This window comes from Embiotoca jacksoni, unplaced genomic scaffold (genome assembly GCF_022577435.1).
Source record: "Embiotoca jacksoni isolate LCO1_2020_lvr unplaced genomic scaffold, fEmbJac1.0.p SCAF_19, whole genome shotgun sequence".
Lineage (NCBI taxonomy): Eukaryota > Metazoa > Chordata > Actinopteri > Embiotocidae > Embiotoca > Embiotoca jacksoni.
Genome location: NW_027185329.1, coordinates 4,580,260 through 4,608,207, shown reverse-complemented (window position 1 = coordinate 4,608,207; position 27,948 = coordinate 4,580,260). Strand labels below are relative to the sequence as shown.

Here is a 27,948-nt window from a genome sequence, read left to right as displayed (position 1 = left end):
ACAGCTCTGATTTAGTTTTAACAGCAAACAGAAACAACAGTACAGCTTTTGTGTGGTCGCATTGAGTAACTTTATTGAGACCGAAAATTAAGAGAAGTGCTAAAATAAATGGTTGGTAATTCAACACAGGCAAAGTCATAACAGAAGAAACAGATGTGCGGCCACTGCAGATTACAACTTTCATCCATTGTTGACATTTTAAACGTCTCAACACCAGAGTTCATTACTGAACTTTAAGGAGACCGACCAAATTGCTTAAATACTAATGAGTGTCAAAAAACTTGAATCATTCTGTATAAAATTTTAATACCCAAGAAGTAAATCACGATCATATAGAGGCTCCACTCACGAGGCTGCATGCGAGGCGTTTGGTGAACGTCACTAAATTGTAGAAACAAAATTTTAAAAAAAAATCAGCAGTGGTCCGGCCTGATGACGTTTATTCAGCAAACTGTACACAGGCCCGGCTCGATATGAGAACATGATCCAAAATGCGTGGCAACATTTCAACACGGACATTACAATTGTTCTACCTCCTCTAGGAGCAGGAGTGAGGGATGCGCAGTCAGTTGTGAGATCATTGCCCCTGACTGCAAAAGGCCTGAAAATGCGTCATCACAGGCCAGACATCAAAGAGCGCTCGTCCATCTGGGTTAATGTCCAAAGGAGGTGAGCAGGGGTTATAAAAACACATCTATAAACACAGGCCCCACCAATGGGCCATACTGTCAGTTATTACTGGCACTCTGTTGTCGTAATAAACTGACATTAGGTAAGAACGCGGTACATTGAGGCACCGCATACGTAAGCACATTCACACAGGGAGACACCCCAGAGGTGTCAGAAAAACAAGCATGTCAACATTAACTTTTACCAGCTGATGGAAAAATGAGACTAATGATCTTACTGAAGCTTGTCAGAGAGGAGAAATCCGCTCAACTGAAATGTTGATGGAGGCCCAGTTTTGGGTTGGTTGCCCTTAGCTTTCAATTAAAACAAACGGTCACAAGAGGGACACATTACCTAATGAGTGTTAAACAGAAAGGCATGGACGCCCGTGTAAAGTTTTAAGAGCTCTCTTTTAACTGTTTGTTCACAGTCGATCTAATAACACAGCCTCACCTCAAGATCATTTATCAGCCAGCTTTATTAGTGCTGGAGCTTTTGATCATATCACACGATCTGAACAGGGAGAGGCGCTTGTTCGGTAGTTGTCGGATCCTCAATGTTCAAGTTTCCTTTTTTTTCTTTCTTTTTTTTAAACTTTACACTTTTGGTAACAGAATTTTATAAAAACAATTTCATCTCAAGCTCCATTTGTTGGATGTTCTGGAGTTTTAAATCATATCGCGTGATCTTTATGAACACATCTGATGAAGATAATGACCATAACGAAAACAGCCGACACGTCGACCTTAAAATGAGGTTTTCCAGAAAAGAGAGAGTTTTGGATGAAGGTCATGTGGCGTGATGAAAGGTTGTTTTGTACAGATGGTGTTGTATTTTTGTCATGTTTGACTTGACACTAGTTTCCAACTGTGTAGCATCACACAGAAACAAAAACATTTCCAAACAAAAATATTGAAATTATTCAATATGTCGTTATGTGTTATGTTGTAACACGTTTGACGAACTGATGTTCTGGTCTCTTATCACAGTCCGCGTAAAACTGCTGGTTGACGTTGGTATGCTGGCACAAGATTGACGACCTCTGTCAGATACGTTCGCCATGTCACTCATTTCTTACTCCACATCTGGGTATTATCATTCCAGTCCGCAGCTGTCAGCTGACTCATTTTCATCTCGACAGTTATGAACAGGCGCTGGCTCTCTCGCAGTATACGCCTTAGTCATGCTGACCTCAGCACTCTCTCTTGCAGCTGTGGTGTCATCAGTAGAGGCAGCAACGTCTTCGCTTACACACTGATCTCTGCTGCTGTCGATGTGTTTGTTAACAGCATCACCGACGTTGTCCAACACTGCCGGCTCTGCTGCTCGTTCATCTTTAATCACCTCCATGTTGGTATCGTCACAGCTCTTATCGCATGGGGTACTTTTTTCAGCATTTCCATCCTCCTCCTCCTCTTCATCATCATCATCATTACTGTCCATGATCTCTCCCTCCTCCGGCTCTTCCTCCACTGCTCCTCTCTTAGCCTTCTTCTCCTGCCGGGGTTCAGTTTCAGGGATGGTCTCTCGGGTCCTCATCCAGATGTTGGTTCCTCCTGGGGTGCAGGACTCCCGTGGTGGTGGTGAAACTTGGGTCACCACCTCCTTCTTTTGGTCCAGTCCATCATCCTTTGTTGCAAAACCAGTGCGGGTTGATGCCGGTTCAGCTGAAACAATATGACCCCATCGGTGTGAAACATGATTTAAAACGGCTACCGTCAACAGTGAAATTCATACATGTCCAAACGTATCCAGAAGTGATCAGAGTGAACAGCACAGAAATGGTAAGAGCACAGCTGGGGTCATGCTGAACAGAAATGGTGAGAAGCAAAGCGACAGTACAGACAGTTGGGGAATGATGACGCCATGACTTGGCTCTGTGCTGGCTTCCAGGATGAGGCCACATGCCAAGCAATTCGTTATGCAATAAAATAAAGAGGACATGCGTGAAAGAAAAGCTGTTGAATGAATGACTGTAGGACGATAATTGTTACGCAAGCAATTGTTCCCCAACATGATCTCCCCACAGTCTGGTGAATTACAAAACACATCCAATAATGTCCATTCAAATTCACTTCTAAGTTTTCGCCTGTCACTGCAGTTCCAAAAGAGAAATGCTCAGCCACCACTGATATCGCTTGTAGCGTATGAGAAAACACCACAGAGACGTGTCAGCAAGGTTAAAAGCCGTTGTTGAGTGCAACCCTTGCATTGAAGATCTTTCAATTACTCTGAAGGTTACCTTTGTAACTTCAGTTCACCGAGTATGAGTGAGAGTCACAGAGATATGCCCTGTTAGGTTTTTACAAAAAGCACTTCTTAACTTATGTCACCAGAGTGACAGGAAATCATCACGTCAAATATGGTGAACGCGGCGTCACTCGTCATTCAAAAGCTCTTCTCATTTCAGAAGCCAAACCATTTTCCCGTGTACGCCTGACAAAACGAGCGAAACGGTCCTCGGACCGACAGACCGTTTGTACCCAAACCTCTCCCACGCCAAGTCGCTCCGCTTTATGAAACTCCACAGTGGAGCCGATTTCAGCCGTCGCTCTGCTCGAGTTACACATGCAACGTACATCACGGCCGTTATGTCGAGGAGTCGGAATATTGCGACATTAATCTATTTGATTAGAATAAATTTTTTTTAAAAAAAATCACAGTCTGTACTTTGTAAGGGAGACATTAACAGGTAATTTCACAAAATGACCTAAATTAGTAAAAGTGTTATCACGGAGGTGCTGGCTCAGGCTCAGTGAGGAGTTTACTGTCTGCGTGTAGTTTAAACCAGTGCGCCGACGGGCTGAACGCTGCATGTGTGGAGCCTGCCAGACCTTCAACATGACTCTATCCTCAGTAGATTTGACGCTGCCACAGTGTTCGATTGCTTGTTATCACTTCCTGTCCAGCTTCCCCGAGCACAGCATGTGTGGTTATCAGGATGTTTCTATGGCTGACATTATAGGAAAACAGCAGGGCTCTGAGGCCTTATCACTAAAAACACACACACACACACACACACACACACACACACACACACACACACACACACACACACACACACACACACACACACACACACACACGCACTCAGGACTGAACCTCATTCGTCATCCAGCCGGTCTGGGTCTGACAGTGTATTTATACCGGGTCTGTGTGGTCTCTCGTGCCCGCTACCAACCCCACTGCGATATTTGGGGTTTTGACTGCGGATGTGATGAGCGTGCTTTTTCATGATACACTGAACTGTTTGAACATGACTGACACCTGTTGACCCAAAACGCCCGGCACTGGAAGAAACTGACAAATAGGTGTGAAGAAGCACAAACTGATCCGTTTTCTCCTCTTCTGTCATTTCACAACTCATGAGGTCAGTGTTATACAGTAAGCCATTTTTGATCCTCTTTCTGGCCACAGTTGTTGTTGGAAGTTAAGTTGGTGTGTGTGACGCTGAGCAGAACATGCTAATTTCCGTTGGGGTAGCGCGTTGCCATAGTGAAAAATATGGGAACAGAGAGTCTTAAAGTCTCAGCTGGAGAGACCAGGACATGATACAATGCTGTTGGAATCGGGGGGGGGGGGGAGTTGGCAGTTTCGGGGCTCCTTTGTGTTTTGACTCTGAGCCTTTTGTTTAGCTACTGGATTTGGAAAGCAGCACAGAAGCAAAAATGAAGTATTAATGGAAATGAGTTTTTTGGCGAATGAAGCAGTTGGTTAGTACTGGGTAAGTATGAAGGGCTTCGATAAGGCGGGGTTTTTTTCTTACCTGGTCCTTTCAGTGGATATTCCTTCCAATGGTCTCGGAGTACAACATGCAGCACAGGATATTCAATCAGTGTTTTGTAGCTCAGGTTATCCCTTAAGCTCTTCTGAATGTCCAACTCCTGGTACCTATTCAAGATAGAAATTGAGACCAAAGAGTGATTACAAGACAATAATAATACTAAATGTCGGGTGAATTAGGTAATATTAGCTACAATTAACACATGCTCCCTAAATGGCCGCACATGCAAGTTATCACTAGATGCTACACTTTACCGATGTTCCCTAAACGCCTCAGATGAAGCCTGTCTCAGACAGCTATTAGGGCAAAAACAAGGGTTTTCGCCTACGTTGGCAGGCCTCCCAAGTAAAGCCTAACTACGGTAAATGCTGTGCCTCGCTGATGCTGATAAGATTTACTTCTGTGTAAACAGCAAATGTTATGCTGGGTATTGAAATTTGGTGCCGAATGACAAGGTACCGTTCGATAGTGGACGGTACCAAAGCAATTCGGTCGTTGCCTTAAAGCATCAAAGTTTGGTACCCCGCCCTCGTCATGAGGCTCATCGTAGAGAATTTCAATTCTTTCAGGTGGGTGCTTTGTAGCAAGATAGACAAAAATGGTCACTACCGTCAAAAGTCTTAAAATGGCGACTGCCGTTATGGATGAGAACCTTAAAGGATCGATGGGACACTTGAGTAACTGGCTTTGCAAAAGAAAAGTCCTGCTCGGCGTTGGTCTCAAGAGAAGGAAACCGACTTGACCAAGAATCATCAACATTTCTCACAAGCATACGAAGCAGCTCTCGTTCTCCTCCTGTAGCTCTTTGCACGAGATGACATCAGTCTCGTCTTGTCTCAGTGGTCCTGTCATGCATTAGAGATGCTCATAAATCCCCAGACTAAAGAGCTAACTGCATGTTTGGGAGACATAGGCGGCCTCTACATTCATCCAAAATACAAAACATCATATACATATTTTGAACACATACAGATACTGGCACCGTTCCCACAAACTGCCAAAGCCCCAACAGACTGAAGATCATTGTTTGTTTTGATAAAAGCACAAGGAGCCTGAGAAACGCCCGGGTAGACACCCCCTCCCCAAGCCAATCAAAGCACTCTGCTATAATGTGACATATACAGGTCTTTACTGGAAGATCAGCTTTCAGGAAGCCTTCCCTCCCAGAAGAGTTTTTCTCTTAGGTGGGCCAGAGATCATTTGACATTATCCCATAAATAAACAGCAGCATGTGTGAGACCAGATTAAGGATGGAAAAGACACATGGGAAATGTCTTCCTACAATACATCAAAGTGGTCTTTCTGAAAGATGTACACACTGTTTTACAAATGGGTTCTGGGGAAAGAGAGCAACATGCAAAAAAAGATAGGGTCAAAGGTTAAGCAGTGACGCCAGTTTTTAAAGACGGTATGTGCAAAATGGCCAAAAAAATAAAAAATATTGCAGCAAACACACGCAGGACTGCATCCAGGCTAATAGTCATTGCGTGCCATTTGCTTTTATGTCGAAGTTGTAATAAATTAATGCTTGTGGATGTTGTTTTATTCTTGAGGATATACAAGATAAACTGAAACACAAGTGTTTGCAAACAACAGTTTAGGAAGGGTAGATGGCAAAGCAGCTGGCGGCTCCCTGTGGTGTCGATGGGATTGTTAAAACTCTGGCCATTTCTAGAAATTCAGCTGGGCGGTTCAGCCAAGAACACGCACACATCTGGTCTCTATATACTGTTCTAGTGAATGAACAGAACAGAGGGCGAGCCTTATGTTCACTCCAGGGAGGTTCCTATTGTTTTCCCCTCCGCTGCTGAGACCCATCAGCAAAGAGGTAGCAGTGTGAAAATGGAAGGCACAGAGACAATGAATATCATGAGAATGAATGTATATTGCGATAAAACAATGTTGAAGGCTTGAACTGATCTCTGGCAAAAACAAACTGGACATGTCCACAGCTGTCCACAAGTTGGTACCAGCCTTGTTTTGTGAAATTGGCTCACTGTAGCGTACCGTTTGGATATTGTTCTTGTTGACTCTTTGCAAACTGCTAACTGCATGAGTCCATCTATGCTTAGATTGAAAAAGAAGTTTGGTCAGGCACTTGCTATCTACATGTAGCGGAAAGCGATTGCACAATTGACCAAAAGAAATGTCTGGTCTTACGTCAGTGGTGCACTATTAAGGGTTATTTATGGGCATCTGCATATATTCACAAAACAGCCTGTTACTACCAGACCCAAATTTACAGCGTGGGTATATGGGTTCGATCATGCTCCATTGGGGATCATTTCCAGTTGTTGCATCCTAATTGGCATAGATCTCGTGTTTATTTTGTAACTATTGGAGCAGCCTGTAACCAATCACCATTGGTAAGAGGTTTGTTGTGCGCCGTAAGATGCCAGGCTATAAACAACAGAGAGCCTCCCTCAATCTGAGCAGAGTGCAACTCCATGTCGGTAGAGGGCCATTGCAGACATTTGTTTCTTGCGTCAGCTTCAATTCGTCGACATTTACTCGGTTTGGCGAAACGGCTCGTATTGCTTCATCTGTCTCGACGACCGCCGCCACAGTCTAACAACCTTTGGAAACAAATTGCTTCGCTTTAACATGATCACACTTAGCCACTCCCACTGGTTCAACTGATCGGGCCAGTAATAATACCCAACACCAGTCCGGCATTACAGGGGACCCGATGAAGCATCTGCTGCGCAGAAACAAACTCGAACGTGGCTTTAGGGCAAGCTGAGGGAGAGCAGATCGACAGGCCTAGGAGGGCTAAGGCAAGGGTTTGCCACAACTATGTGAGAGAAAACACAGCTTGGACAGCAGAGAAACATCGCTGTCCCATGGGACCACAACACTGGTTAAAGAAGAAAATGCACACGCGTTACCTTTTTTGGCTACAAATGCAAAAACAGCATCTCTATATCTGACACATCGAGAGGCGTAGATGTTCTGTGGGATTTGGCTGGCTGAGAGGAAAAGCAGAGGTAAGGGAAAAGAGGAGAGGGCATCCTCAAAAAAAAAAAAAAAAAAAAAAAAACACAAACAAACATCCAGAAATGTGTGAATGGCTCTCTTGATGCACAGTCCGTCTCCTTTCCAGTAAGAGGATGCTGGTCGCACCGCGATGTTTACTTTAGCACAAGAACTCCTTCATTGGAGTGAGTTTGATATTCCAGTGGACGTTCAACAACAAAAAACACGCAGTCATACCCTTTTGTGTTAAACGTGGCAAATGACCTCCAGGTAGCCATGACGACTGCTATCCATGACCTCATAACATTAATAATACAGTACAAAATGAGGGGTTTTCTTCTAAGACTCCATTATCTAAAAGGTTTGTGGTTGAAATGCTTGTTTGAGACCCCGAAAATGTAATGTGACCGCCGTCTGGAAGGGCCCTCTCTTCTTATTAGAGCTGCAATCTGTGGCCATGGTTCTGTTATGTAACTGTTCCTGGTTAATGGAGGGTAATATTCCTGCACAAGTATCCGAATGTTGCCCTTTTTCCATTCAGCTGCCTTCAAAATAATGTTGACGATAAACATTTAATAAAAACTGAATTACAAACTTACCAGGCTGCTATTATGCAACCCAATAATAACAGATACTAAAGTATGACTACTGAGAGAGAAAGTCTGATAGTGATTTATACCGCTGAAACACTCATTACCAAAGACTTGACAGGACACAGTAAAAAAATTCCTTCTCTACTTGACTGATTTACAGCTATGACTGTATTAGGCTAATATCTGTTAGGAGTCAGTAATAAAACTGTTCTCCAGAGAAACGTATTGTTGGTGCGCAAGTAGTAACAACTGTCATGGCTCATTTATATAAAAAAGATCTGCGAGAAATTGCCTGTGCTTGTGTACATCTCCGCATTGTCATAACCGTTTCCTGCAACACCACCCCAACAAAGCAGAGAAAGAAAGAAAAACGCCAGAGCTGCAATGACGGGTAGAAAATGAAGTGGCGGACATTTAAATGTGGCCAGAAATGAAGATTCTTGATACATTTATGTATAAATGCATTTCCACACAGCAGAAGTACCAATACAGTAACACCATAAGATACAATAAGCTTTTGTGAGAACAGGGCTGGTCTGATTCCTGCTGGCCTGATAAAAATCATGACAAAATAAACAAATGTTCTTGTTGTCTGTGGAGCGGTTTGTAAAACACAAGTTTATGAGCTGTTTCTTTCAGCAAATGGCCTGCTTCCTTAGTGAATATGACATATGCCCTTAGAGAGCTTCCATTTGTCTTCTCCTCTCTTGAGTCAGTAGACTAAAAACTTCTGCTTGAATTCATTCAGCATCTGTTTCTGCAGTTAACATGCACAGCAGCGACGTACGGCTCATTGTTAAAGTGTGACGAGAACTGCCGACTGTTGCATGTTTGCCATTCTTGGGGGAGCCACTATGATGATTTACACATGGGATGACTTGGCATGCACTACCTATATTGATGAGTAAATATAATAATAGTACAGAAATGTGAATTTGAAGCACAATGTCTCCCCACTCCAATTTACCATTACAAGAAAATATATTAAAATTAAAAAAAAAAAAAAAAGATATTTGTATTGTATGCAATTAAATGCCTACTGCAGTGCAAGCAACTCCCGAGTGGCCAAAATAGTTTGAAAAGTGTCACATAAAGCTTTCGAATATAACAATTACCGAAGTTGAAATCACGTATCCCTTTGAATTGGGACCCTCAGACCCTCCTGAAAGAAACAATTTGAAGTCAAAACCTGGTGTATGGGTGGACGCTGTGTGAAACCAGAGCCCACCAAAGTAAGCTCTGTGTGGGAAACACTGGGTATAATAGATACTTGGATATGAGAGAAGACTAGATTCATAGGAATGATTAAACTGTAATTATTCACCGTTAGAAACTACCTTGTAATGGCCGTCAATATAAATGTGACTTCGTAAAGGTGTGTCATGCTAAATCTTGGCACAACTCTCCGCTCGACGTTCAGTAATTTCCCTCTATATGCTGTCAAAAAGCAGAATTTATCTGCTTGGATTAAGTGTGTAGGCCAACGCACAGGGCGAAACAAAATGAGGGTGTGTGTGTGTGTTACAAAGATGAAGGATGGGATGGGAGGTTTCATGACGTTTCATCCTGGCCAGGGGGTAATGATTATGAGTACCGAGGATCATCATTCACTCCATGACTAAGTGGAAGTGGAAGACAGCCAAATAATCCAGAAGTAGGCGAGGCTAATGGATGCTATCATCACCTTCTACCAACCCTTCAAAAAAAATAAAAAAAAAAATAGATGCATGCCTCCGCCAACCAGTCAAGTTGCAGTATACATCCGTGTCTGTGCAGACACATGTAGTGCAGAATTTGAAGGCATTTACTAAAAGGTATTAAGTGTGTTTGTAGGATATATAAATAAAATTGATTTGACTTGACTTTGTTAAGTTGCTCCTGTTCTGTTCCATGTCTGCAGTATTGGTGTGTAAAATCATTGAGAGGAACAAAAAACAGAGTCAAATTCCTTGTACGTGTTCACATGCTTGGCCGATAAGGTCGATTCTGACAGAAAACAAAGTTGCAGCCATAAAAACAGACAAATGCCTTAAATATGGAGGTTACTGTAAAGATCCTGCAAATTCAAAAACGTGGATACTTCACAGACACATTCAACCTGACAGTAAAGAAGATCTTAACAATCACCTCAGATTCAAGGTGGACACACATTTTAATCAGTTCATTCTCAAGTCCAAGTGAGCGTTTGTGCCAAGTTTTAGGAAATTCCCTCAAGGCTTTCCAGAGGTTGGGTTCACAAGAACGGGACACAGAGACAACCCGAAAACATCATAAAAAGAGGAAAAGTTCAAAAAAGACAGCACACGGGACAGAAACTACGCAACTGGAAGGTGAGAGAGTCGGAGTGTCACAGACAAAAGGGTTGGATGATGAAGGCTAAAGCTAAGCAGAATTTTCTTGATCAATGAACATCCTTAATGTTGGAATCAAGGTTAAAAAAAAAAAGGGAGAGGCGAAAAACTCGCCATTGATGACTCAAGTTGCCAAAAATCTGCGTAGGTTTGCAGGAATGTCATGGTCATAAAAAAAATCATAACGATTTCATACCCACTGAATAAATCACTGATGACTGGCAGGTTTAATTGAACGGTTAGTAAAGTCACAGGATGCCTGAAAAGCAGTTTGAAAGCAGTTCTAAAAGAGTGAAATTAGGTGTTTTAAAGTAAGATTTACACAAGTTGAAACAGTTATTTTTTCGGTAGCCACCAAAGAAGAGCCCTTTGTACGGGAAATGCTGCATTGACACAGATGAAATTTACTCATGTTTATACGTACCAAAAGTTGAGAGAAAAAAATTGTTCATGTGAACGTAGCCTTGCCGTAGAAATTTAGCACCAAATTATGAGTAATTTCTGACTCTCGAAGTTCAGTTGGTGCCATAAAAGTATTGACGTTCGATACCCAGCCCAACGGTGGATTCATCTGTATCAGAAAGTACCAACCCTGGTCAACCCTCACAGATCCTGATCTCCATTTTGACCAGCAACAACAAATTTATTGAATATAGAAAGCTTAAAAATATGTCATAAAAGTGTCACATTACATTAGAGCTGTAACGATGAGTTGATTAGTTAATAAAAGATTTGAAGAAAAAAAATGTATCAACTATTTTGAGTGATTCTTAATAAAATATTCTGAAATTCTCTTATTTTAGATTCTTAAATGTGAATATTTATAATAATAAAATTAATATCTGCTTGTGATCTGTTTTTCGGGACAATACAAGACATTTGGGGCTGAACCGTGGGAGGCCCTGGTCAACATTGTACACATTTATCTAACATTTGAAAACCAAAAAGTTAATCAATTAATCAAGATAAATAATCAACAGATTAATTGATAATGAAAATAATTGTTACTTGCAGTGCTATTTGATATTAATCACGGAGAATAAGACAGGCAACAACTGGAGAGTAGTTCTCACCGCACAGAGTTGGCCTTTCTCCCCTCTGATTTCATGAAGACTTTCACGTGTTCAAATGGAGCCTGCACATACATCTTCAACCTGGAAGAGAAATTCACATCAACACAGGTAAGAGACAACAACAAAGCATACGGGCAAACTGACAGCATATGCTGTAAGGGTCAGACGTCCGATATATGTACAGTCTCCTCCGTGCTACTGACAACCACAGCAGTTGAGCCTGCAGCGAAGCCAACGGGCCACGGAGAGTTAAACCTCACTCACTTGAGTCTGGACAGAGGCTGTGTCTAAAAGGCTGGCGCAAGACCAAGTCAGGTATCTATTTAAAGAGGTACACCTGTCCACAATATGCTCCCGCTGCAGGTTTTACAGCAGAACCACTTACCGCCGACTGTTATCGGTTTAAAGGTTAGGTCAGAGGAGTCAGATCACTGCTCTGTTAGGAGGTCCAGATTAGAGTGTTCTGCAATCAAAGAACCTGCCTTGTTCAAAGACTGCAGTTCATGTTGGGAGAAACACGAGCCGGGGACATATTAAAAAAAAAAAATGAGGCAGGAGCAAAATTACAAAAGATAAATGTGGCAGTTAGAACATGGAGAGACTTCAACCAAATCCTGTGTGACCGAAACTGGATTCAGGTGGTTGATATATCAGGACAGAGGGTTACCTTTGAACAACAGTTTTTGTTCATTCTTTAACTGATACATTAAACTGATTAAAAGCAGCTAATCCACCCGTTTATCTGCTCTGGGAAACAAGAGTTGTGGCAGAGTGTCATTGCAGACTTCACCAGAAGGTTAAATGGAATCATGCATGTTCATATTTGTAAGTTAATTGCAATTATAGAGAAAAATCTATTTAAAATGTTTCTGTGGAAAGGAAATAAACAGTAAAACTGCTCATTTAAACAATGGACTGAGCAACAGTCATTATCCCTAAAATTAGAGGTCTTTTAAGTCATATATCAAACTGGTGTTGACTTCTAGATCTATTGTCACATTGTTAAGTTTTCTATTTCTATTCATGAGACAACAGACTGAACCAAAATAACCGAAACTTGAATTTCTGCCGCTGAATGCAACACATTTCTCTGAGGATCTGTTGTTACAGCCTCCGTTGCACAAAGAACGGTTTACAGATTTTACATTTAGAAAAAGAGAACAATGGCGTGGGATTCGTCCTGTGCCCATAGCCTAGACTAGAGTATTGGCCGCTTATCAAAACACAGACTTCAGTGCAAAAGGGACAAAGCTCACTTTTGACGTGTCACAGGGTCCGACTCTGTGGGATGAATATAAGCAGTCAAGATCTGCTCCAAGGTTCGAGTGTCGTGCACCCTGCAACAAAAAAAACAGAAATATGAGGCGAATGTAAGAGAAAGTACACGGACAACAAACCAAATTTGGTACGGACATTAAACCCCGTAGGTTTATCAGAAACCTTGATGGGTGTACTATTGTTGTGTAACTCACCTCCTCTGACTGAACTCTGAGCCACTCTGAGGAAACGTGAGCTTCAGGTGCCACAGGAACTGCTTCTCTCTAAATGAGACACAGAAAAACTAATTTGTAGTTTGAGTTTATCAAAAGCGGTAATGCCCGATGTCTGTTTTTAAACACGGACAGATGAGGTCATCAGTGCTCTCATAGTATCCCCCTCACAGTCAAACACAAATGCCCTTGTTTAAATTCAGAGCACAAAACAGATTCAGCCCTAATCTGTCCGAGACAATACGCACGGCTGCTTCCAAGATCTTGTCCATCTGTGTGACTGTGTGTAAATGAAAAAAAGAAAGAAAAGAAAAAGAAAAAGAAAAAAACAGTCGCCATGGAGACCATGACATACACACTCAATACTAGGACACCAGCTGGTGGATATCACATAATAATCACTTCTTCTGGGGTAATGCTTTGGGCAGTGGCTTTTAGATGCGGTTGGGTTTTCTGGGTTGCTGGGCGTGCTCTACAACCAAACACGTATTCCCTACCCGGCTGCAGTGTTCATATCTACAACTGTTGTCATATAAATCTAATACTACACAGAAAGATGCCTGTTGTGTAGATAAAACCGAGAAAACATGGACTGTAGATTTTTGCTGCCCTTAAGGCAGAGAGTAAAGGTTACTGGCACAAGGATGAATAAGTCGTCGTTTCCGGAGTTACATACCCAACATACTGAGGGCCGAACATAACTACAAGGACCTGCGTTGACCGAGGCCACAGAATTGACCATATAGAGGGTGGAGCTGATTCATCAACCCCCTTCTTCAGGAGAAAAGACTGACTGAAGCCGTGATGGATCTCGAAGGATGAAGATGAAACGCACCCTCAGAGAGACGCAACACATAATTTTAAGGCAGATAGAAGAGACCTTATTATTAGAGGTTTTTGGTGTTCACCAAGAGAGATTCCGAGCACGACTGTGAGGTTTCTTTTGATATCTAAAATATCAAAATTTTGTGGCTTATTTGACTTTTATCTATCAACAAAGCTAGTTACCTTGGAGCGATTTCAGCCCAGTTGGGTATTTAAAAAAAAAATTAAAATAAAAAAAAATTCTGTTGAAGCCAGACCAGAAATCTACACGAGCCAAAACATTCAGGAAATATCACCGATTGATTATTAAAGTCATCATGTCGGATGCAGGAAAAACAGGTATGTGTAATGTCTTGACGGGGGCTACATTTTTATGGCCAGAAGATTCGGTGGTAGTATCTCGGAAACCACAAGGCTTGTGAGTCAGCGGCGGTGAGTACCTATTTAATATGGTTTAAGGAAGTACAAACCACGAGCTGGTGCCAGGGTGTCGGCTGCCCAACGTTCATCAATGCGTGAAGGCAATTAAGACTATCCAATCTGCTCTGAACAGACAGAAGGGCTACTCCTGCAGACTCTTTTAAGGATAGTTAAGGGAGGAATATGGCATGTGTTGCCTTGGCCATCACATCTTGGGGGGGCCACATACCAAAAAGAGTTGTTTTGTTGGCAGGTGGACGACCAACAACATATTAGACATCCACTGCCATTTACTAGCAGTATTTTGTCATTCTTTCATGCCAAAGTCAGATTCAACATCTGAACACAAATTGGATTTTTTTTTTTTCTGGGACATACATTGTGTACTTGTTGTTAACCCCTATTACTGTGCAAGTAGACTGATGTGGCAAAATCCTGGTCAAGTAAATAAAACGCAACAAAAATATAAAATATAAATTTTGGCAAACCTCACGTGTTATTTATCTTTTGGCAACAGACACAGTTCTAATTCCTGTGTTGTTTTGTGCATCCAGATGGTAGAATTTCACAACAGGGGTTAACAGCGGAAACGGGATGGGTAGGAGGACTTCAGAAGTGGAGAACTATGTGCAGAACATCCAATGAAAGGTGGTTATGAGTTTCCACTTGGTTGTAAGGAGAGGGTTGGGGGTTGGGGGGGGGGGGGCTGAAGCTGTAAGTAGTCAAGGCAGCAGCAGGCATGTTGAGAGTGTACACAAGGGGGCTGGGAGGGGATTCCCTACGCAACTGTAGGAGGTACCCAACACCTCTAACCCCTTAGTCAGAGAAATTTATGTGTTTGCTTAGTTTCGGCAGTTTCTTCTTTGGTTTCTTCAGTGTGTGTGTGTGTGTGTGTGTGTGGGGGGGGGGGGGGGGGGGGGGTGCACATGTATGTTTGTACGTGCAGGCAAATGAGGGTGGAGCACCAGGTGTGATGCCATTATTCTGTCATTACAGCAAATGGAAACTATGCCTTTCAATGGAAAACGGGCTTGCCCAAAGATGCATGCAATCATTTCAGGCAAGGCCACGGTGCATACCTGGGATAAGTGCCATCATTCATTGTCGGGGGAGGGGGGTGGGAGAGAGGAAAGAGCAGCATAAAAAAAAAAAGTCAAAACAGAAGCCCCAAATGGTAGCGGACAACTACTTTAAATACCAGGACCTGCTAAAAACCCATCAGGTCACAGCCTCGTATTTCAGCGGTTATCGCTGAAGGGCCTTCAGCAAGGCATTTAACCCAAAAGGAGAGAAGCGGCAAACCGTAAAAAAAGCTATGCGTGCAGGACAGATCTGAAATATACACAGGAACACAATCCTCCTAAAACATGCCCGTTAGAAGAGATCAAGCATTAAAAGATTATGATGAAAGGTTTATAATCTCAACTGAACTCCATGTAATGAGCTATCTTGCTACCTTATATGGACTGTATTAAAAGGGCATTTTTTTTTCTTCATGAGGGATTATTCATCAAATAGTTTGTTGAACTAAGCCTTGCTGATTGAAATAGGATTGGAACATGGCCAGAAAAAAAGTGGGGAAAAAAAATGTAAACACGTTTCATTATTAATACCGCTCAGGTGATAAAACGTTTCCAGGAACAAAACATATCTTCTAATATCTCCTAACATGACTGAGATACTGAAGTATGTAACTGTATTTGTTTTTGGGGAAGTGTTAGAAAAATTACCCAAAGGCCTGGTTCAAAATCAAACACATCGGACATTTATTCTTACAAGAAGGAGCAAATACATGCACCCTCAAAGAGAGGTGTCCAGCAGTGCTCCCAGATCTCCTCCGTAGGGCAGCTTCTATACGTGACAAACAGTTGACAGTCACTCCCATTCCCTTTGTATCTGCTTTCGTATGGTAATACCGAGTTGGTTGTAGGTCACAAGATAAGGACACAGGGGAGTCGTCAATTAGACGCGGAAAGTAAAACAATAAAGGAATCACTTGCAAATAAGAGAGAAAACAGAAGAGACTTTTCGGAGCCTGCTTGACAAGAGACTTTCCGGAGCCACAATGCAAACAAGAGGAAGAGACAAATCTTTTTTTCCATCAGGAAGTGCAACGATTGGTGGCCTAATTCTAATGATAAGACCCCATTATCCATGAACCCCGTCACTTTCAGATCAGTTTCTTTCTGATTAATCAGCGTGTGGTGAGTTATGAGGAGATGCTGGCGAGCCTTGCTGACTGTAAGTGAGTTATTTATGGCGACCATGCAAGTTTTATTTGGAAAGGCTTACTTTGTGCTGCAATGCCTTCAGCAGAGCTTCTATTAAGTCATTTTAATGTGGAGAAATTGTGTCAATTTCACAAAACAAACACAATGCAATGCCTCTCTCCGCAGATAGGACTACAAAGCTTCAAGTTTTCAACAGGTGACCAATAAGTGCAAATCAATAAAGCCTCATTATCTTTACAACATAGGGTTTGTTAGAATGTCTAACAGTACCTTCTGATCAACAGCGAAATGGGGAATTTTAATCCAAATTTCAGACCCAAAGGTCAAAAATTCTGATCGTAAACTGTCCTCACAAGCCAAAAAAATATTTCATCTGAAAACTCTTCTTTGTCACATGTATGCAAAACACACACTCTTTACAGATTGACACCCATTCATTACCTCAGCCATAAACTGAAAACTCCCTAAGAACAAGCAGTTATTCACTGGCACTGTATTAATAATCCAACATGCTTACATTGTTCCACTGAATTCTGGCCATACGCCAATTCAATTTCATACAGTTGAGCTTTTGTCGTCATTGATGCATAAGCCTTCTTGGAAAGGGGAAACATGCTCTTTATGCAGACTGTGTACAGCAGCAGGCGGTTTATTACACCGACTTATGTGAATGTGTTTTTTTTATTTTTTTTTAAATTTTTATTCTATATCGCTTTTTAAACGGGCAGGTTTACACAAAGAAAGAGACACAACTACATCAGTCACTATTCATTTAAAAAGCATTAAAAACACTCCGTCAACGCGGACACGGTGCACAAACAACTTTGTTTTAATCATGCTGAACCTGGTCGCATGTCAGGATGCAACTTTGGCTGCCTCGCAAACTGTCTGAGGGAGATCGAGAAGGAAAGCAGACAAAGAGGAAGAGGGATGAAACCATTAACTAGAACACACCCCGGTGACTAAGTGATTGGAGCATCTTGTGCCATCAACAATAGAGAGCAGAAGGCCTGACTGCTCGTCTGGCAGTCAGAGCCGAGATCCATCTGGCGGGATTAAGGACCGAACAGATCCAACTAAAAAAGGCGCTACATGCGAAACCATGTGTCGGAGGCAGATGCTACAGTTTGGGTGGTGAGTGGGTGCCGGTGGAGACAACGGGACTTTGTGGTCTTTCTATTGAGTAACAAAGAATAAATTCGGACTCCAAAGCAAAAGTTGGATCCACGACGTCAGAAGGGTAGCGAGGCGGACGGAAGAAAGAGAAAGGAGAATAAGATTACAGACAGCTGCATTTTAAGACTTCTTATTCAATATCTGGCTTGAACCCTAACTGTTGGACAAAAGCTGAAATCTTATGTAATAGGTCTGCTTTTCCTGAAGAGCCACCAGCACAAAGATGCTAACAGGAGCGTGTGTGTGAATGCATGAGATGACGACTCGTCTCATTGCATTTGAGAGGATTAAATTGTCGAAAGGATGAAAAACGGGGAGACATTTTTTTTCTATTCTAAAAGTAATACCACTAATGGGAGAAACTGTATATTTGGACCTGACATGCTTGGTCATTAGCTGCAGGATTCTCACGTGTTGGACCACCGAAAAGACGGATCGGATCTGCTGGTTGTGATGGATGAAAAGTCGGATGATAACCAAGGTCATAAGGAGTGACACTGTGGGAAGCATATATGTCTGTACTGAATCTGATGGTAATCCAAACACAGTTGTCAATACTTTTCTCCGATGTAACCACCTGCAAAGTATTAGTGTGGCTTAAAAACAACGAGAAAGGGTTCACAGCCAAAAGTCACACCATCTCTTCTGGCCAAACAACAAAACTCTGTAATTAGTTTTGAGGAACACATGAAAACCCATTTATTACAATTTGGTCAACCAAAACATAACTCATGACAAGTTTATGTTCTTTCTACTTCATGCGGCACCATCACATTTCTGGTTAATTTGCAGTTTGGAATTTCACTCGGAGCCACAAAGCAGCGTGCAGCCCACAGTTGCGCAGCCAATCGTGATGACAGCGTTTCCAACACTGATGAAACGACTGCTCGCCACCGATGTGAGGTTTACCTCGGACGGCGGCCGACACACACTCCGCTCTGCAGCAGCGCCAGTTAATGAAGCCGAACGCAGCCAGGAAGGCCGTCTGTCGCCCTCTGAAAAACATGCGACGTGAGCTGCTGCTGATTGTTTCGTTTGAACTTAATTTCTGGAAAGTGGGAGTCGTATCGCACATGAGCGTGAAGCGACGGATAGCCGTCCCCCCCGCCGTGAAATCTGGGGTGAAATCTGGTTTTCTCTGCTTTAATCCATTTGTGCGTTCACTCATCGCATGCGATCGCTCAGGTTTCTGCGACCTGCGATGAATGTCACTGGTACATTACAGCATTTTCAAAATTGCATTAATTGGTCTAATAGAGGTACTAAAATTACACCTTTTTTTCCATGGTGTCAGTGTGGCTGGCTTGAGCTGCGGCATGTTGTGCACATGAATTTCCATTGCACCTTCACAGAGAGGGATGAACTGCTGGTCAGTGATGTTTTCACGGTGTGTTGCACACCTACCATCTTTCACCATGTTATCATAACTGTAATCTGATGAAGTCTGTCGGACTACTAGTAGTACAAATCTGTTGCTCCCCAAATCTGTGGGAGGGCTTTTATTTTGAAGGGATTACAAAAATGCCTGACTCAATCTGGATCTGTAGAATGCATGTAGGACAATGTACATGTGTCTTTTATCTTGATGTTGCAGTTGTTTTTTTTTTAGGGAAAACTAGTGACTAGCTTGGCTCCGCCCGCCTGTTGCTCAATACTTCATTCTCCACTGGTTACAGTATAGAAACCCTGTTCGCATTAAGGTTCGCCCAGCCACTCGGAAGAGCGGACCAATCAGAGGTCAGTGGGCGTGCCTAAGTGTGATGACGTTGAAGTTAAACGTTTGTTGTGAAATGGGGGCTTTGTATGATGGAGCGATACGAGCGGTTGGAGCAACGATAGCAAATATCGAGGAGGTGAATTTGGAGCAACAAAAATGCCAAAAATTTAAGACAACAAAAACTGCAATGGTCATTTACCAACATGGCGTTGAACTCTGCTCACTAGGCAGAGAATTACAGCTTGGTGAGTTTTGGCACAATGCCAGTTAAAGGCTACTCCATCAGTTAAGAATTAACCCGAGGTCTCGGCCCATTAGGTTGCAACGACTGGAAACAATTCTCAGTGGAGGGTAAATAGATAAGGTCGGGTTAATACCCCGCCAGGTACACAACAGAGAAAGACAGAGCTACGAATGTAGGACATCATGTATTCTGAACTTACTTTATGTTCAGTGAATGTTTGACCAATTAAAATGGCACAAGAAACCCCACGTTAGGCTTAACACGTCTCCAGCAGACATAACTAAGTTTACAGAATATATATATATGCGGGTTACTTTAATATTTCTCCATCTAGAAAGATTTATTTTCTCTGCTTGTATCAACAGGAAGAAGTTTATTTTTGGACTTCACCGTTCTTCCACACCTGTCAATAGCTGGAAACAACCTTAGACCTCCTCGGACCCAGAAAGCTGTGTTAATTGAGGCCGATTGCAAATATATGGGAAAGTGATAAACAGGGCACAAAACCGCACTGGTTCATATTACTAATTATCTCAAGTTATTATAGAAATATGTTCAGTTATTACCCACAGAAACTGCTCCTGCAATGTGTTGTCCAGCCCGGGCTATGAGGAAAATGCCTCACCATGCCAGGCTGAGACTGTAGAAAACATAATTCCACCCCAACACAACTACTCCCAATGTTCTGCCAAATGCCAGCTATTATATCCTTACCCTCCAAGAGCTGGACTGAGAGGCAGCCTGTAATTTTTTGTCAATCTTTTCACTGCTTCTTTTTCAATTAGTCATCGGTAAGACGTGGAAAAGAAAGTAGTTGCAAAGCTGTTACTTTACGTACAAAACATTTAATCAAAGAGACACATGCTCACAAGCTCACATTCACGCACATGCGCTCGCACACGCAGACCGACACCAGGCCTGAAAGCCCTCCAGTCAGCTGTCTGCCAGTAATGATCCTTTTCTGGCAGCGCGAGTGCGTAGCATGAATATGTCGCTAACCAGCTGCAGTCACACCGCGCACACATCTGCTTTTTATATTATGTACTTGGTACATTCTGAAGCACATTCCCCCTCGATCCCTCACTATTTATTGTATACCTTTCATCCCATCCCTTGTGTCCGTTTGCTGCTCTGTGAATGGGACGCTGTTGCGGTTAGCTGGAAAGTCTTCACAGTGAGACCAACCAGACTAAACAAAGACAGGCTGCGCAGCTGGCCCAGGATTCCTCTACAGATACTAGAAGGCACAGTTCTTCATTTGTCCCTGGTAGTGAACCTTTATGAAAAAAAAAACTTAACAGACATCCCACAAAAACTTTCTGTCACTATTTGACAAATGTAGGACTCCAAACAGGGATTGTGGGGCTGCAGTCCACTTCTACAACCTGACATCCTGAGATGTGCATACTAAACTCGCCACCTGCAGAACACCAGAGACAGACATGACAGAGTGGTGGACTTAAAGGATGGAAAAGAGGGTGGTGAAAGGGAAAGTAACAACATAAAACCAGCTGGAGGGACTGACAAAGGTTTCTTTTAGTGGCAATCCTGATTGGCACCTAATTCTGTCCCTGGGCAGTTCAGCCTCGTAAAACTTTAATATGCAGTTCAATAACCATTTCCACCCCCCTTCCTCTATTCTTCCACTGTGGGATTAGAGTGGCAGGGCTCAGCCTCAAAAGAAATGGTAAACCGAGTGGCAGAAGGTTGTCCAGCGAGCGAGAAAAGCTGCCAGAAGTGACAAGACCACCAGTGGAACTGAGCCAAAAGAAAACAAACAAAAAAAAAAAGTCCACATGAACAAATTAGTCATTACTTCAGGCTCTGACGGAAGTAATGAGTCTCTAAATAACTCAACTCTGCAATGTGGACTAAACTGAACTTTTTTCTGAAAATTCAGCTCAACTTTGTTTGCAACAATTCCAGTCAAACTTCAGATGCAGAGAGTGCTGTTTTTTTTTTTTTTTTTTTTTTTTTTTTAAAGTCTGTTTAAATAATGATTCTTTGAGATCTAAGTTTGAAGATGTTAAACTTATTGATGATCAATGTGTAGTGATGTTAAAATACATTTTTGCAACTTAATAAAAATAAACATGCCTGCAAGATGTTATTGATAAAAGACTATAATGTGCCATGAAAAACCACCTAATCTTTATCCAGCACAGACGACGGGCTACTGATCCTCGACAACAAGTGTGTGTGTGTGTGTGTGTGTGTGTGTGTGTGTGTGTGTGTGTGTGTGTGTGTGTGTGTGTGTGTGTGAGATCGACAACCATACAGACACCAACACATCTGAAGAAAGCCAACAAAATGGCTGCAGATTAGCAGTTTAAAAGTGTCCCCTCCTGTGTCTGTTGTGAAATACAGTTGTTCAGCAAAGCAAGCTCCTCAATCTCACTTGATGTGTTTTATAAACTCATCTCCGCTCAGCTGCCCAAGGTAGCTCTCTTTCACAGACACAGGTGGAAGTCTGTGTTTCCTCACCGTGACGCACAGGACAGCCATGAGATAACCTGGGACGAGCCAGCACCAGATACGACCGCTGTTAGGGCTTCACAAGAGTGCCATCCTGTGGCAAAGTGAAACATCACTAACCAGAAGCTGCAGATAAAACTGGATTTAAAAGAGCAACATGCATGTCGAAATTTTAACTGACGTTAGACTTAATATTTCTCTGAAAAGATCATTTGAAAAGTTTTGAAAAGGTTTTTGATGTTTCAGGACACATGCAGGCAGAAATTCAGATGGAAAAGTGGCCATTTTGAGCAGTGCTTTTAAAAACACTTATAAAAACACAAAAACGCCACCAGTTTAAAAACTTGATTTTCATTGGAAGTGATCTTTAAGAGGATACAATTATTTTTTTCTCATACAGCTCAGGACTAAACAAATAATAATGAAGCTGTCTGTATTTGAGGCGGTATTCTTACATTTTAAGGAAGATGGTGGAGTTTTCTTGGCTCTTGGTGAATGTGATGGGGAGGAACCTCAGTGTGATGTTCATCTTCCTGGCGTTGACTGCCAGCCTCTTGGCCTGGACAACACAAAATTAAATAAAATTAGATTTGACTTTATTAATCCCACAGTGGGGAAATTTACTCGTCACAGCAGCATAGAAAAAGACAAAAAAAAGTGCACACAATATGAACAAATTTACAAATACTTATAAAGATAGAACAGTATGATATGATTCTATAGTAACGTACCAGATCTAAAATGAGTGCATTCATAAAATGAATTGCAGCCATATCAGTATGAACATTACCACAATATATTCTGTATATTGTGGTGTCACACACAAAGATATTGGTAGATTTACAGCACAGTTTAGGATTGCAATGAAGGCCTAAAAACAACCCAGCAGAGCTTTAACACATCCCTCACAGCTGTACAGGAAAGCAGGATGTAACAAAAGTTTCTTTAAGTCGCCTTGACCTGATTGGTCCGGACTACAAAGTGGCTGACATTTTAGTTCAGTGGAAAAGTCAGCGGGGCTGTTCGAAGAACAAACACATCCGAGAACCAAACAGCTGCCCTGCATCAATAAATCTGGCTGTGCAGTTTCATGAACAATTAAACCGAAGATGGCCTGACCTTCTCCTAAACTGCCCTCATCTTAATTTGAAAGGACAAGCTCTTCCTTCCTGGCTGCTTTATAACGTTAGGTTGGAGGTGAGAGACAGTAAAAGAGATTTATTTAGGTAAGACTATACAGGGCTAATAACAGATTACTGCACTTGCAATGTTTTGGAGGAAACCCAAATCCCAAAGCTCATCATGTGCCAAGCCTTTATCTTTCCGTGACACAGAGCCTCATTATTTTTGATTGATTTGTGACCGCTGAAGTCGTGGCTGCCTCGAACAAATCCCATAAAAGAACATGAATTACTCCGTTCCATCAGATGTCCCTCAAGTTGTGTTGTGGTGGCAGTGCAGGTAAAAGATGGTATGAGCTCGTACACAAATGGAAGTCTGTGGTTTTGGCCAACAGCAGTAAGCGTTGCATAACTGCAGCCACAAATTATATGAGGGAAGAAATAAAAGCAGAAAGAGGAAAAACACTTGGATGATACAGATTTCTAAGAAAACATGTATTCACAATGGATTTTGAAGATGCATGCAGCACATATCCAATAATTTTATACTATACAAGAACTCTAATATCAGTGTTGTTAAAAGAATATTTATTACTACTGTGCAACTCTACTTTGTACAGTTTTAGATTTTTACTGAAAAGGAATCACACGTAAAGCTCCAACAGTGTTTGATTGTAAAGCCGGTCTCTGCACAGTCATTCATTTCTACAGCACTCCTCTGAGTTTGCACAGTTTCGACTGTACGAGGGTGAATCGAAGAGCTCAGAGACTGCTCCTGTTGCACGTGAACAGAGTGCAGCACCGTGACGTGCTTAGAATTTTGCGTCAAACTCTGGAAATGAGCAAGTAAGACCCTTCAAGTGCTTTAGAAAGCCCACGGAAATAAAACAATGAGCCGGGTGACTTGTTTTGTCCGAGCCAACGCAACCAGGTAGGTTTTCTCAAACATTTATCGGGCTGTGCGCCATAAATTTGTCACCCAGAGTCAGACTGTCAACACCGAGTAAGGTAAAAAAAACCTTTCAGCTTACAAGAGTTTGTCAAAATTACCGTACAAGACAATTGAATCTATAAATCAAGGACGTACTTTTAAAGTAGTACGAGGTGTCCGGATGAGGCTGTCTCTGGTGGCACTGTCAGCAAATCGTCCAGTGTCCTCCAGAAACCTGTAATCTACGGTAGGGGCAAAGGACAAACAGGAAACACACGTAAAGTAAAAGCAGCATTTATTTCTATAATACAGTTATTGATAAAAAAAAAAATAGTCAAATGTGTACAAAATGTTCTAAGCTTGAACAAAAGGTATAAATGCAGATCAAATTATCCCTGCTGTTTGCAGTATATCAGTCGAGCAAAGGAGCATCTTACCGCTGAGAAGAGCCATTTCATCAAAGTGGGACAGGGTCACAAATGCAGTTTTATTTCGGACTCCACTGCATTCTGAATCTTCTTTGTGTTTCTTCACGCAGAGCAAGCTGAAAAAATAAAATAAAAAAAGGTTACACTTCAATTTTTTATTGTCGCAATTCAGCAAAACAAGATGGCGGATGGTGCGTGTGGACTACGTGGTGCATCGGGAGATTTTGGACGAACACCGCATTCGTGTAATATCGCATTTGAACAGTAATTAGGAGCAGATGGGTGGGGAAAAAATGACGAGTCTGAAGGGGGAATGTCTTGGTAAAAAAAAAAAAAAAAAAGAAGCTTCAGACATCTTAAACTCTGAGCAGAACTTCTGCAAACGCACAACGTCTAGGATTTCACCAAAATGAAAACCAATATTAACACAAACACGATCAATTCAGCTGATTTTATTGTGTTTGTATCTGATCTCACTTAGTAAGGACCTGCAACAAATACGTCGAATTATGTAAAGCATAAAGTACCTAGTTTAGACTACTGATAATACATTTGGAATGCAGCACTTATATGTATCAATATTGCTACTAAAATAATACTAAAATATTACTGATTCAGATATTAGAAACAATATCTAAAAATAATTAAATAAATAAAAACATTGGGATTTAATCAGAGTACAAAAAGGTCCATTTTCTGACTCCTGCTGAGAGACGAGTATTTGGCCGGAGTCAGACAGAGACTCTATTCCTAGAAACTATGCAGCAGGAATGCTGAACGGTGCCCAAAACAACAGGCAACAATGACAGAAGGCGAAGGACATTCGCTGGCGCTCTTTTAAATAAGTCTTAATGAAATTTGCAGTTACGACCTCTAATGTGCTGTTTATTATTGGAAGGTGAAGTTGTGAATGCTTCAGCAGCCACAGAACTCGAGGAACCCGCCGCCGACCGCGGAGGTTTCCAGGGGTGTGCTGTTGCTGGCAGTCAGTGAAAACAAAAATCACAGCCACGAGTCAATCATGAATATTTCTTCACACAAAGGAAAAACACATCGTTATGTAATTCTTTCGTGAGAATTAGTTTGCTTTACTTTGTTTGTCGTTCATGATATTAGACACAGACGGAATAAAGATTTGATCTTTTACGAAATTAAACAACATTAACAGACTCACGTGATCCTCTGATGACATGATAAAGATTTGGCGTCCTGCTTTTAAAAATCTGAATGCGATCAAGTTCATGTGCAAAAGGAACTGCTAAAAATTGTGAACATGTGGTACAAGGAATCTGTGTCCTCCGCGTCCACAAAGACACACGGCAGGAGGGCTCGACACAGCACCAGGCTCCAGGAGCTGGAACTGAAATCTGTCTAGCTTTGCTGCCACAGTGACATCCAGTCAAATACACACAAAAATATATATCTTTTTTGGCAGTTTATACAACTGACTTTTTGTGAGCACCTGGGAACAATTGATTGAGCTTGAAACGAAGCCTCGGGTCAGGCAAGGTCTTTCTTTTTTCCGTCTAATACAAGTTTTATAACCATTTGGCATTTCTTCTATTACACTACTACAGTGTACCACGCTGTGCTCTCTGAAAGAGCTGAAAGCAACAATGCATAGGCTGGTGCAGCACCTGGTTTTGCTAGACTTTATTGCTACCATGTTGATTACTTGCTGGAAAGGTCACAGAAACATGGATAAGTAAAATATACACCACAGCCACAAAGTTCTCATGTAGATCCAGGCAGTAACCTCCGGGACTGAAAAACGATGACAATGTGGAAGTAAAAAGTACTTGAGGCAGGATCCAAATAACCAACTTTACAGTGATTTTGGTCTAAAAAGCTAATTTTCCCATTAATTACAATTGTAGGGAGGGGGGGGATATTTATATAATTCTCTAGTTTGAATTGTATTACAGCTTATACAATTCACATGGTTTTTGGAGGGATTGCTTTGAGTGACAATTGGTTTAATGCCTCAAGATCGTTTTACTTTACAGGTCTATTTAAAAATAGAAAACGAGGAAGACAGAAAAGCCAAACATAATCTTGTGTAACAGAATATTCCTTTTGCATTGTATGCTTAACGTACCCCCCCTTCAGTCTCTCTATGATTTTAGTCGTTTCTATTTCTGAGGATTATAATCTCACCTGCAGGACCGTGTGAGGCAGGCGGGACACCTGTACTTGGCCTCCTCTGATCCACACACACCGCAGCTGCAAGACAGACAACACGTCAGGCGAAATTAACATCCACTTGAACTGAAATACAAATATACAGAAACACATTAAAAAAAAAAATAATAATAAATCAGAGGATACTTTTCTGGCGTGAGCTTTGACGCAGGTAAAAAAACAACAACAACAACTAACCAACAACCAGCTTCTTAACCTCGTCGCTCGAAATGTAAACCCATCTTGAGGTGTGATTTTTAGGACATCTGCTGCCCAATTTACAAAAACTACGAGTGTTAAAAAACAACAACAACATCAAACCAAACTCGACCCTGTTAGCAGAGTTAGCCGCCGACTCGCTGTCCCGTTTAAACTACTCACCAGGAGAGAGAAATCTTTCTCTTCGTCCCTCTTTGCTCTTCTTCCGGGCCGCTGCTGTCGACTCGGCTCCCCGCAGATGACATTATACGTGTTGTCGGTACAACGAGTGAGCACGTTACAGGCAGAGCTAAAAAAAAAAAGAGAGCACGATGCCAACACGACCGGCGGCGTCCAAAAACAAACCCTCTTCCGCCGGTGGTGTGGCCGCACGTGGAAATGAGTTCCGGTTGGAAAACGTGCTCTTGGGCGCCTCCTGGTGTCTGTAGGTCAGAGCTACAACGTCCTCCTGTGACGGTAAAAAGCCGACAGCGCAAATTATAGGATAGCAGCTACAGATTTTCCCTCCGTGTCCTGCTGCAGATTGTTTTTTTGTGTGCTTTTTTTATGACCCTCGTAGCCAAACGTGTGGACAAACGATAGGTTTCACTTTACACACAATATAATCAAAAATCTCTAAGACTAAAACAGACTTTGTTGCATTAGTTGTATATTATTCGTTTATCAGGAAATCTGAAAATGCTCTTCTGGAAACTAGTTCTCAAAGTTATTTTTCCAAGACTCCAAACTATGTCACTTTGTTTCTAAATACTTTTATCAGTTCGGGGTCATATTATTAAGAGAAAAAAGTATTTTTCATGAACACTGGGATCATGCTAACATTAAGCCCGGCACAACCGGTCGATAACTGTCAGCCACAGTGAGCAAATACAAATTTGGTTTAAAGATCTTGTTCAAGTGCACTTCAGTGGCGAGTTTTGCTTTACATTTGTCCTGCTAGACTCTGAGTCCTTCATTGCACCTATCTAAACCTGATGATGAACTTCTTTTTCACTTTTTAATCCTGTCCTCCTGTACACCCTCGACTTTTCCCCGCTCATTAAA

The 27,948-nt window shown here is 41.9% G+C and overlaps 1 protein-coding gene across 1 annotated transcript; it reads right to left on the bottom strand.

The window, feature by feature from the left end:
• Positions 1 to 57: 57 nt before the first annotated feature.
• znhit6 (zinc finger HIT-type containing 6) lies at positions 58 to 27,222 on the bottom strand. The gene is made up of 10 exons (XM_069153104.1): positions 27,067 to 27,222; positions 26,662 to 26,727; positions 24,514 to 24,620; positions 24,233 to 24,318; positions 22,480 to 22,583; positions 12,919 to 12,987; positions 12,703 to 12,783; positions 11,447 to 11,527; positions 4,436 to 4,560; positions 58 to 2,336 (listed from the first exon to the last, which is right to left on the bottom strand). Exons 1-10 carry the CDS (start codon positions 27,147 to 27,149, stop codon positions 1,765 to 1,767), a joined length of 1,374 nt encoding a protein of 457 aa, XP_069009205.1. The 5' UTR covers positions 27,150 to 27,222; the 3' UTR covers positions 58 to 1,764.
• Positions 27,223 to 27,948: the final 726 nt, after the last annotated feature.

Bases quoted from the DNA above. Each gene is read 5' to 3' on its own strand.
- znhit6 (XM_069153104.1), bottom strand. From the start codon at position 27,149: ATGTCATCTGCGGGGAGCCGAGTCGACAGCAGCGGCCCGGAAGAAGAG. The intron at 24,319-24,513 runs GTAAGATGCTCC...CCCCTACCGTAG, and splicing joins TGAAATGGCTCTTCTCAGCG to ATTACAGGTTTCTGGAGGAC. The intron at 2,337-4,435 runs GTAAGAAAAAAA...ATATTGTTTCAG, and splicing joins ATATCCACTGAAAGGACCAG to CTGAACCGGCATCAACCCGC.